Source organism: Maniola hyperantus, chromosome 9 (assembly GCF_902806685.2).
Source record: "Maniola hyperantus chromosome 9, iAphHyp1.2, whole genome shotgun sequence".
In the NCBI taxonomy this organism is placed as follows: Eukaryota; Metazoa; Arthropoda; class Insecta; order Lepidoptera; family Nymphalidae; genus Maniola; species Maniola hyperantus.
This window is the reverse complement of record NC_048544.1, coordinates 6068331-6081032: the sequence shown is the minus strand read 5'-3', so window position 1 is coordinate 6081032 and position 12702 is coordinate 6068331. Positions and strand designations below refer to the sequence as shown.

At 35.5% G+C, this 12702-nt stretch overlaps 1 protein-coding gene across 1 annotated transcript in view; it reads right to left on the bottom strand.

Moving 5' to 3' along the window:
- The window catches only part of 14-3-3epsilon (tyrosine 3-monooxygenase/tryptophan 5-monooxygenase activation protein epsilon), a 30003-nt gene extending 18451 nt beyond the window's left edge, over nucleotides 1-11552 (bottom strand). The window contains exons 1-3 of the mRNA XM_034971602.2: nucleotides 11365-11552; nucleotides 8100-8263; nucleotides 997-1152 (exon numbers count right to left, since the gene is read on the bottom strand). Of these exons, the coding sequence (XP_034827493.1) occupies nucleotides 997-1152; nucleotides 8100-8263; nucleotides 11365-11428 (384 nt within the window). The 5' untranslated portion in view covers nucleotides 11429-11552. The remainder of the gene's footprint in view (nucleotides 1-996; nucleotides 1153-8099; nucleotides 8264-11364) is intronic.
- Nucleotides 11553-12702: the final 1150 nt, after the last annotated feature.

The window sequence follows — 12702 nt, the reverse complement described above, 5'->3', positions numbered from 1 at the left end:
TTGTCAGACATGACTAATGGTTCCGCTTTTTGATACTGAGTAACTCGTGCTTCTAGCTTAGCTTTAAACATGAGTGAGAAACCTATGAAAATCTTCATAGGTGTCAAATATTTTATCAATCTTTTGCATATTTATAACATGATAATATATTAAACTAAGTTACGCCTCGAAAAATAAACAGGGCACATAAAAACAATTAGGTCCGAACGAAGAGCAACGTAGCGAAAATAATAAATAACAATTTAATACCTGTATATTATTTCTAACATACAGTTTTTGACATAATAGAAAAACATTAATCGTGATTTGACTGCAAAACAATAAGCGAAAGTAATATTAATTGATTTTGTGACAAATGTTGACAATCAACAAGTTTTATAATCCGGCAAGTTACTTAAACTTGAGTCTGTGCTTGAGCTTGAAAGGAATAAATGTAAAAGTTTTGCTGTGATGTACTTGTGCAGAGAAGTAGAACCTTTTGGAGAAACGGCACGCGTAGTAATAGTTTCTAGATAATAAGTGCGAGTCAGTAATTATAAGGGTAAGGTACCTATAGATATTCCGTTCTTGGGTATTTTTTCGACATTTTGCACGATAAATTTATTATGCATAACAATAAATAAAAATCTGTTTTAGAATGTAGAGGTTACAGGTACAGGTACAGGAACACATTTTTTTTGTGATGTAACCCACAAATTCACGGTTTTCGGATTTTTTCCTTTACTTGTGCTATAAGACTTAACTACCCACTTTTCATGATTCTAGGTCAAGGGTCATACCCTATAAGTTTTCTTGACACGACAGACAGACAACGAAGTGATCCTATAAGGGTTCCTTTTCCCTTTTGAAGTATGGAACCCTAAAAATGGTGGTGGAAACCCACTGAAAACGTTGTGTTGTCCAATATGCTCTTGAATGATTGCTAAACTAAGATAATAGCCCAATTTTACGATCCGTTATACTGATAATATGTAGCAATGTTATCTTTGTGCCTACCTTCATTTTGTAATAGAAGACTTTGGATTCGCCCGTCTGCGAGCTGGGGATGAGGTGCTTGTCGAGCACGTTGAGAATGTCAGAGCAGATGTCGCGTAACTCCTTTTCTACCTGGCTGCGGTACGCCCGGATCATGTTGAGTTTGTCCTCTGCGCCCTGCAAACAATTTATACCATTACACTTAGCATGCCACCGTTTTCTTTGAGAAACATTATGAAAATGAAAAGGATGGCAATATATTTATGTAGTCGTTTTCATGAAGTAGAGAGTAATGGAAAGTTCACTTCCAATACTTATTATACTTATTACTAATAAACTGAAAATGAAGAAACTGATATTCAAGATAACCACTAAGATAACATCTTAATTGTTTTTCAGTTTGTTGAAAATAATAGATAATTTATGTATCCTACGTATTAACGTTAGTACTATTATATATTCTGTGGTATTCGTTATTTGTAGTAAATATGGCATTCATCGTAGTATACGAATAGTCACGCGATAACAGTTTATAATGTTATGTTAAGCATCAGGGGAGCACAAAATTACTTTTATACAATAATTTATGCATAATCTATAACTTTGGAGAATTTACTATTGTAATGTTCCTAGATCACTCAATGGGTCTAAAGATTAAACAACGAGATTGTAAGTTGTAACTTAACTGTACCCTGTAGAAAACCGATATGTAGTTGGATAATATAGATTCGCTTTAGAACTAACCTCATGCTCATATCTATGTCATTGGTAGTATTTAAACGAGTACAAATTATGACGTAAGTTGTTTTTCGTTGTCGTGTACATACTTTTCAAGATCTTACTAGATAAACTACTACTAGACGATGCCCGCGACTATGTCCGTGTGGATTTCGGGTTTTTTTAAATCTCGTAGAAACTCTTCGATTTTCCGGGGTAAAAACTAGCCTGTATCTGTATCCGGGTTTCAAACTATCTCTGTGCAAAATAGATGATGCCCGCGACTTTGTCCAAAATCCTGTGGAAACTGATTTTCCGGGACAAAAAGTAAGCTACGTCCGTTTCCGGAATGCAAGCTACATATATCTGTATACCAAATTTCATCAAAATCGGTTAAACAGATAGGCTCTGAAAAGCTAACAGAAAGACGGAGACATACTCTCGCATTAATAATATTAGTATGGATATTTTGATCGTAAAATGCAATCTTGTCTGACGATGAGATAGATACAGTTCTGTGGAGTGTGATAATCTGGGTAGTATTGAAGAGTATAATAACTGGTTAAATAGTACTGATCTTACACAAAACTTCCTAGATTGACCGACAAGAAACGTTTTACGCGAGTTGATAAAATCTGTAACATATCCATGACATAGTATTCTCGCGGTGGTCATGGCTCATGCCTCTGGATCTTATCCACTGATGCAAACATGCATCTCGCCGCCTTAGACGCCATCGTCACGGACGAGAGAATCGCGGCGATAGTCTCGCCGTGTGACAAAATTCGATACAAACTATGGGCCACAGGGCGATACTTTCGCGGCGATAGTTTGTCATCGAATTTTCACACGGCAAGACTATCGCTGCGATTCTCTCGTCCGTGGAGATGGCGCGTTAACATGTACACTATTTAACGCACGCATTTATAGCTTTAAAGACAAAGGGTACATGACGTCAGACCAGTATTTTCTTTACGAAATGTAATTTTCCGTTCTCATTTCCTTTAGCCTTTCGCTGTCGGTGTAATGCAAATTGATATCATGAAGAAAATACGCAATCTTTTTGTGTTATTGTTTGCCATAAATACATAAATACAATAGCCATTTATAACTTTGAAAAAAAAAACAACATTTTCAGTCATTTTTGTTGGTAATTTCTACTAGTTATCTATAGGGTATAAGACATCTTACGGAACATAGAAAAAAATGCGCCGAATTGAATCCTTTCTGGAATTCGGTCAAAAAGGACAGCGTTTCAGTCTTCTCAATTCGATATTTGAATAACCTAGGTATGCAGGAATTTTCGACTAATACCACTGACTGTACCGAAATAGTAATTTTTATTAATATTATATTGCCATTGAAAAGTATTAGGATAAGAAGAAATTTTTAAATGGAAAATACATTCTAAATTGGTCACCTAAAATGGATCAAGAGAATAACAACAGCCTGGCGTTACACGATTCTGAAAGGTTCGTGGTTGTTCAATCGTTACCCCTGACCTATTTTTATGAGGACGGGTCATCAAATGAGACGTTAGCCACTTTTAAAAGCACTGGTTGCGAATATGGACATTAATAATTTAACAATACAAACGCAACGTACGAATAGGTAACTTGAATAAAATGTTGAAGATTTTATATGAATGAATAAGTAATATTAAAGCTATAACTATATTATTATCGCTACGCAATACCATTATTATTTTATTTTTTAGATTTAAGACATTTTCTCAGACTAGAAAACTAGTAAAAATTTTCATCATCAACAACCTATCGCCGGCTCACTACTGAACACAGATCACCTCTCAGAAAGAGAAGGGTTTGGCCACAGTCCATCACGCTGGCCAAGTGTGGATTAACAGAATTCACAGACCTTTGAGAACATTATTGAGAACTCTTGAGGTTTGCAGGTTTGTGTTTTCGTTCACCGCTAAAGCAAGTGATATTTAATTGCTTAAAACGCACGTAACTCCGGAAAGTTAAAGGTTGCGTGCCCGGTATCGAACCCCCGACCCCCAAATAGGAGGCCGACGTCTTAACCACTAGGCTATCACCGCATAAATTAAAAAAAGATTCTATAGAAGTTCAAATATTATCTGATAAGACAATATGAGATAAGAAAGAGGTGAGGTGGGAATTACGTGATCAATACGAAATTCAGAGCATACCTAAGCTACCTATTCATGGCGACCTTGGCCCATTTCAGACCCCAAATGCTGTTCGCCTTTTTCACTTACTGAACAGCTGTGCTGCACAATTTTAACAACTTTTGGCACTTTTAATTTGATTACCACGTTGTTTGTACAAGCTTTTTTATGTTTTTTCCAAGCAAGCAACGTTGCAAAATAATGAACGTTTTGTACAAACGTATTTATTTATTTAATACTTCTTTGCACACCGTAAATAAGAAAGAAAATACATAAAAACAGAAAATGAATTAATTAAGAAATTGGCAACGAATTGCAAAATAATGAACGTTTTGTACAAACGTATTTATTTATTTATTTAATACTTTTTTGCACACCGTAAATAAGAAAGAAAATACATAAAAACAGAAAATGAATTAATTAAAAAATTGGCAACGAAGGCCTATTAGCTAACGCAATCTTATTGATATAGCCAGAAGATCCTTCTACTGCCTTCGGTTCTCCACCTCTCCTATCTGTGATCCCCAGGAGAAAGATTTGTCTTAAATTAGCCCAACAGCATTTCGTACTGTATATTTATAGTTCATCGATCTTTAATGATATTATGAAATCTAATCGTAGCTTTTAAAAATATTGTGCAGTTCAAAACAGATCTATTTCTCTAAACTACAAGATCTAACCTTGGGAGAGCTTGTTGGAACTGCGCCTGATCGAACTATGAAAATAAGGGAATAGAGATTGCACTTATATTTTTGAGATTGGCCGAAGTGGTCCAAACTCTGTTGGGATAAACTAGAAAACGCCCGCGACTTAGTCCAAATGGTTTTTTTAAAAATCCTGTGTAAAATCCCGTGGGAACCCTTTGATTTTTCGGGATAAAATGATAGCCTATGTCACTGTCCAGGTCTTTAACTATACCCATGAATAAAAACTCGTCGATCAGTTGCTCCTTTGCGACGTGATTGAAGGACAAACAAACACTTTCGCATTTATGATATGGGTACTGATAATAAAAATAATCGATAATAGTTCATAGTGTGATTTCTTGCAGTTAGAAAAGAGAAAATGCTCAATATTATCTACCTTTCCTACTCTGGCGTTTATTTCGGTTTAGGAATTCGCAGGAATCTGTGTTTTCGATAGTGAAAGCCCTTTATGATAATTTCATTAAACTTGTCTTACTACCAGACTACTTTCACGATAAAACATGTAAATGGTAGACTAATGAAGAGTAATGCCGATAAATAAACAAAAGGTCGTTCGCTCATTACATGAAACGTCCCCGCCCAATTGCGTAACGTGCGAGTTACACAGGGCAGCTCCCCCGTGGCTCAACAATTTCTATTAATTTATATTTGGTAAAAAAAATCATAGTTTCAAAAAAAAATATTACTTAAATATTAAAGTGCCTGTCTGCACGGCCCATCCGCCGTGAAAAGCTAGCACACGGACCGACAACCGATTTTGACAAGGTAGACAAGCCCCTCAATTGTGTAAGAAAAACGTATTCATCGTTATCGTAATCGTCAACAAATTCTGCCCTTTGATTGGCTGTGAAAAAATGTAAACAGCGAATCAACCAATCAAAGGGCAGAATTTTTTGACGATTACGATAACGATGAATACGTTTTTCTTACACAATCGGGGGGTAGGTGTGGTAAAAGGGCTTTTGCATCCTGGAGATGGACTATCGTCGTTTAAGTTCTAAACTGGCAACTTTACAGGAGAGCGAAAAACTAGATGTTTTCAGAGGTTTTGGTTTGTTATGAATACCGTGCAGTTACTTTGTTTATTTTTAAGAGTTTCTGTTGGACGTTTCTTGTTTCTGACTGGCCAAGACGACGCATCTTTCGATTCTATTTTTTCTAGCGAATGTATTAGAACCTAAGCGACGATAATTTGACTTTTTTCCCGAAAATCAAAAGTTCCCATGGGACTTTAAAACCCCTAAATCCAAGAGGACGAAGTCGCTGGATCAACTAGTCTAGATGTAATAAAATCTATAACAAAAGAACCATTTTCCTGTAATGCAGATAAAATCTTAGCCAGATGAAAAAATCCATGTGGAAAAATGTTTCATCCGACCACAGATAATAATTTCGGTAATGGATAAGCGAATAGATACCTCATACGTGATCTGTTTAGCAAAGGATTTTCAGAGATTTACCGACATTCCATTACATTGATAATACCGATACGACTCTGTGAAATAAGATCCATTTTACCGCACTCGCATTGGTTCTCCTGTTTCAGACGCCTAGCCTGGCGACGAGTGATTGTGTAAGAATTAAATGGATTTGGATATTGCGACATAACTACGCATAATATGGGGAAATAATAATAATAACAATAGAATTGACAATTTAATATTCTTGAGAGAGATTACAAGACTATTTTGGACCTTATCGTTTAGTGTTTTGTTCTAATTCTAAAAGAAAGCTACTTTTTTCGTCAGGCCACACTTACGTATTTAGTCGAGGTGGCCTTTTAGATACAAAACATGGGTAGAAACGATCACCCTTCAATCCAATTTCAACCATACGGATAAGTGAATAAAGCTGAGTTTCAGTTATTATCTGAAAGGCCACAGCTGCGACTCAACTTGCGCAACTCAACTTTCAAGTGCGCACTGATGGTTAGTCGATGTTTGTGCTTGGAACTAGAACCATCAACGGGTGGTAGATGATAGTAGAATAGTTAATTTAACATTAATTATACAGAAGGGCTGGCTCAGCCTGGCTGTTTTTGCGCAACGGATCAGCCTGGCTGTCCAGCGCGGAAATGCAGCCAGTATTCTTGGCACCATTCCATGCAGGCATGATTCGTATAGTAATTAGATAAGGCTAGCTTTAAGTTATATTGTAATATTTTCACATTAAAAAAAAAACAGGGTTTTTAATAAAAACCCGTATGTTTCTAATTTTATCCATTTATAGGCACACGCTTGACCACAATCACACAAGATGGGAAGTGATGATGTGGCCTAAGATGGGACGCGTTTACCTAGAAGATGCCTATTCACTCGTTTTAAATATATCTACTCGAGTTAAAAAGGTTTTTAAGTAGAACCTACTCTTTGCAAACACTACTGTAGGAAGATAATTACGTAATTTATGGACGCCCCCCAAAGTCCTTGTTTAATGTGTCTACATGACAGAACCTACATGCAACAAGTTTTTGGATTCATTGGATTCATAGGCTGTGGTTGTACATTTTTTGTCAGTAAGTCATAGTATTGTTTTATAATAATTAATAATTATGTTCAGCTTCAAGTAATTTTATGTGTCATAGTACTAATATACTTCATAAAAAAAGTATAATATGCATAAATACAAATATTATGCATTGGTATAGTAATGAACAGAAAGGGCAATGTGCTGATAATAATTAATTTCTTAACCAATTAAGAAGTTTTATCAAGGTAAACCACATTATAAGCAGGTGAATAACCTCAATACGCACAAATATTCAGATATATATAATACCCAAAATGAAGAATAACGGCAGATTGAAGCAGATAATATAAGTAAATATTATGTAGTAAAATAAAATCCAATAAATACATTTCTAGATTTGTTGGCTACAAATTAGAATTAGCACATATATTATTATGTATATATAATAGTGATGATTATACAATTTATATGCAAAATTTAATTTTTAATTTAAAATCCTAAAAATGCCATCCTTTAACAATTTTCCTTGTGGGATCTGTAAGTTTGGAATTAGTGCGCAGAAAAATCTTGAAAATATAGAAAATAAAGTAGTTGCAACAAAGGGTCAAGTAGACATGGTTTAGCTATTGAGATCTTGATGGTTACACTGCAAAAATCTATCTTACGAATGATTTCTTTCTTTCTTCCTTCTGCGTATTGATTTGCTAATTCAGTGATAGCCACCAAGTTCATTTGTCATATATTTTTAATTCTATGAAAAGGTTTTCTATAAAAGATTATTTTAAATTCACTATAAGCACAAGCTTGACCACAATTACACCTGATGGAAAGTTATAATGTTTCCTAAGATGGGATGGGACGAATTTGCATAGAAGATGGATATTCACTCTTTTTTAATCTTAGTTTGGTAGTGGTAAAGGTAGTCTTAGGGCCTTTGAGCACCCATTCGTATTCGATTCATATCCGTGATTCTTCGAACTGGCCGTCATACAAATACATTTGATTCATACATTTTTCACAGATCTGTCAAATCATGGATAAGTGCACAGAGGCCCATAATTATGTATAAAAAGTGAACATACTTTTGTTTCTTCTTTCTGTTCAATTGATGAAATAATCCTCCAGGAGGCTCGCCGGGCGCCAATCACATTCTTATATGCAACAGAGAGAAGGTTCCTCTCCTCCACTGTTAGTTCATTGTCTGAGATGTTACGTGAGGCCACATTCTTCATCGCCTCAACCATTTCTGGAAATAATGTAGCCATTATTGTATAGAGTTATAGTTTCTATGGTAGAGCTCATGGCATGGCATTCATATTTTTAACCAACTTAAAAGAAGGGAGTATTCAACCCATAATTATGTATGTTTGAACCTATGTCTATGAGCAGTGGTGTGCACAGAGTTATAGTAAGTCAAAGTCAAAGTCAAATGATTTATTCAAAATAGGTAATAAATTAGTCTTTTTGATGGTCAGATGTTGGATTTGTAAGATATAGTGGTGATAATTATTACGCAAACTTAAAACCAAAGCTACGAGGGTTCCAAACGTGCCCAGGTCTGAGAAGAGCCCACAACAAACTCAGCCAGTTTAGGTACAAGGACTATTATTACTGGCTGGTCATAATGAAAAAAATTGATCAAGTGCAAGTCAGACTCGCACATGAAGGGTTCTGTACCGTTATATAACAAATAACACATTTTTTATTTATATTTTCATGGTGGACATTTTGGATTTTTTATTATTTGTTGTTATAGCTGTAATCATAAATACATGAACAAATTTTAATTTTTTTGTTATGTAAGCACAAATTCACGGTTGTCGGATTTTTTCCTTTACTTGTGCTATAAGACCTACCTACCTGCCAAATTTCATGATTCCAGGTCAATGGAAAGTACCCCATAGGTTATAACAGACACGACAGACAGACAACAAAGTTATAATATATGGGTTCCTTTTTTTTCTTTGAGTATTGGAACCCTAAAAAATAAATTAAGGTAGATAAGCAGCACTTTTTGACTTGCATCCAGCTGTTTATGAGAACAGATATAAATCTGAAAATAGGGAATATAACAGCTAGAATCTGCCTATTAAGAATTCTAAAGGATATGAGTGTGATGATGATCATCCAGTATTTTGATGAAAAAAACCCAGCCCAATTTAGTAGCAATTTACTCTAGCTATGTGGAAATAGGAATTAATCTAGACTTCATTTGACCCATTTCCACCAAGTCTCCTAACCTAAGCCAAAGTAACCTAAGCTGAGGTATTGCTTTAATGCTTTACCTAGAACTTTTGAGATATGACTTATGTGAGGTAAACTATGAAAATGAAGCGATTCTATTGGTGGTTTTTCACACATCCCTTATTAAGTATCAATGCACATCTTGTATTGGAAAGAGAAAGTAGATAGTGTTTATGGATGACAAAGATTCTCAATTAAATTAAGAGAATAAAAATTCATGCAATCCTTTTTGGAAGGATATTTATGGTGAAAAGCTTAACACTACTTTTAAATCTGTTTTGTGTTAAAAATATTACAGACTAGCTGATGCCCGCGACTTTGTCCGCGTGGATTTACGTTTTTCAAAATCCCGCGGGACCTCTTTTATTTTCCGGGATAAAAAGTAGCCTTTGTGTTAATCCAGGGTATAACCTATCTCCATTCCAAATTTTAGCCAAATCCGTCCAGTAGTTTTTGCGTGAAGGAGTAACAAACATACACACGCACACACACAAACTTTCGCCTTTATAATATTAGTCGGGATACATGGATGCACCATAACATGCATCCACACAGCCGTTACTTTTTTGTGGAGTAATGTCTTGCAACATCATTGTTTAAAACATAATATAATATTAATAAACTTTAAGGAGCTTTCAGTAATTGGTTGTTAGCCAGTTAGCAGGAAATGTTGCTTAACAAATAACAACTACAAGTAACAAGCTACTAACATCATGTTAACATAGGTTAAATAGGTATAGGTGCTAAATTAGAACCTGGATCAAATACTAAGAATTATGTAGAATATAGCTGAATATAACATGCCTGGCATGACTTTCAATTCTGTACAGCACTTGACAAGAATAAATAGTTGTGGGTAAGCAATTTTCACCAATGTGACCTAATTTTTGTAGCATATTGATAAGAAAGAAAATAAGTTTTACTAGAACTTTTGAGAATAAACATTATACTATTTCATTACTTAGTATAAAGTAGTGTTGAAATACTAAATACATAGTAGATACAATCAAAATTATGAGGCATTAAGCACAGCATATTAATATCACTTTTTAAAGTTTGAATGCATTAGAAAGTTTTCTGACATAGGAATTGAAACTTTTTATTTCACTTGCACATCACTGCACTTTCACTTGCATTGATATTTTCCCAATTGATTTTTTGTCCATTTGACCAGGTTGATAATATAGTGAAATCTGTTATAGAGGACCATTTCATTAATAAATTAGTGTGCACAACCTACTGCAAAGTCGAAATTGTGTTGTAAGTCACAAAAACGTGTTTTATCAAAATCGACATAATAAAAACTACGATAAATGGAGTCTGGAATTCAATTAGAGGAAAGTTCATCTTTACGAAAATTCATTGCGAATTTTATATAAGGCTGATGGCTAACACATTGAATATGACATTGCAAGATTTCTGTATGAATCATGTGTGAAAGTGTGAACAGGGTAGACCTTACAGTTAATAGTTTGTAGAGACACAAAAGATGTGAATGTATGATAAAAGTCCGAAATGTTCACAGCCAATGTGTTTGGAAATAATAGGTGAAAAGCTCCCCAGAGCAGAGATGACCTTTTGCCACATAATCTAGAACATTTAGAATCTCTTAGCGACAAATATCACCAAGGTAAGCTATGCATGAATGAATTCGATGACATCGATCGAGTATTACGACTCCAGGAAAAAAGGACATTTTTTCGTACATTTTCTCGACTAAACGTCATTATATGTACAGAAATTATGTTTTTAAGATATGAAATCAATTACTCATTAGCCAGGGACCTTCCGTTGTAAGAATTTTAGCAGTTTTAAATCTTTTTTCAGCCTAAAAGGTAAAGGGCATCCCACCGGCGGATGACGCATCGATCGCTGACCAAGCCTAGCGAATGCCATTGATTTATAGGACTTATACTGATAAACGCCCTAAAATGAATGTAATAAAGTAATGTTTAGCTAAAAAATAGCAGAACTGTGGATGTAGAATGCTATCTGACTGCCAAAAATCTTTTACTTCCAAGAATTCCGTCTTTCAACTGTCGGCAAAAATAGTAAGGAAATAAACGTCCTAATAAATAAGATAGCTCAAAAATATGCACTTACCATCGTAACGCTCGGCCTGCTCGGCTAGCTTAGCTTTATACACATTATCTTCCCTTTCCGACATTGTGGATGACAAATGATTTTTCACTAACTAAAACCGAATCGCCAGGTCACTAATTCACCAAGATGGCCGCGCCCGCCAACCGAATCCGAATTCGATCTTCAACTAAACTCCGCCCATGACGTCACAAAAATGGCAGTTTCCGCTAGTAAAATGTTGCTATCTTGTTGCAGTCTTTGCAACATCCGCTAGACAAGAAATTAACTCACTTACTGTCATTTACACTGTAATAGTGACAAAAATGGCAGGCATGAGTCAGTGAGCAGGATTCAGGAGTCAAGAGTCGGTATTAAGGAGTCATGACAGGTCACAGGACTCAGTCAGAACTCAGGAGGAGGCTTGGCTGTAAGAATTATGATATAAAACGATACCGTGACGATAGGATTTTCAATCTAATTATTATATTACCTAACAGTTAACAAAGAATATCTTCTTTCAAAATCCCTATTCATAATGACATTATAATACAAAAGTTGTTTATTAGTTTATCCACATTCACACTGCAACCTACCTAACAGACGGATGTGGTTTTTGCATGGATTATGAATATTTTAATAGACCTTGAGCGTGACATAGGCTACTTCGTACACCGACAAATCGAAGAAACATAACAGGATTTTTATAAACCATAATCCACGCTATTGAAGTCGTGGCCGTGGGCATTTGCCATCTAGTGCACTGCAGGTCAGTGTAGCAGTTATTATAGTAGGTACGCAACAGGTCAAGATGGCAATCGGGGTGGGAACACCCCGCACACCCACACAGATCCCATGCTAACCAGTGTGACTTGCGGGTATGTGAGGCGTCCCCCCGTCTCCCTGACTGCCATCTCGACCTGTCGTGTACTATTCAATACAACAACTATAAAACTATACTTGTACTTGCTACTAAATACTAATCAAAGTGTAAGAGAGATTTAATCGGACTATTGGTTAAATATTTTTTCGTCTGTGAACATCTTGTTAGATTTGTGTATTTACTGTGGGCACTGTAGGTTACTCAAAATTATCTGTGTCTGTCAGCTTCAAAAATGTTAGAACCCAGAGCTTTTAGAGCCTGTTTGAAAAAAAACCATGTCTATGAAAATCATAGACTAAAAACTGCATAAAATGTTTTTCTTCTGGTCGGTGATGGCAACGGTCTTATAGGTCTTATAGTATACCATAGATAACAAACACACTTTATACCAGAGATAGTATACCAATCGTAGATTGAGTTAAAAAGCTAGATTGAAGTACTGTGTAACCGCGTATGAGATAGCGATAGCACGACGTAAC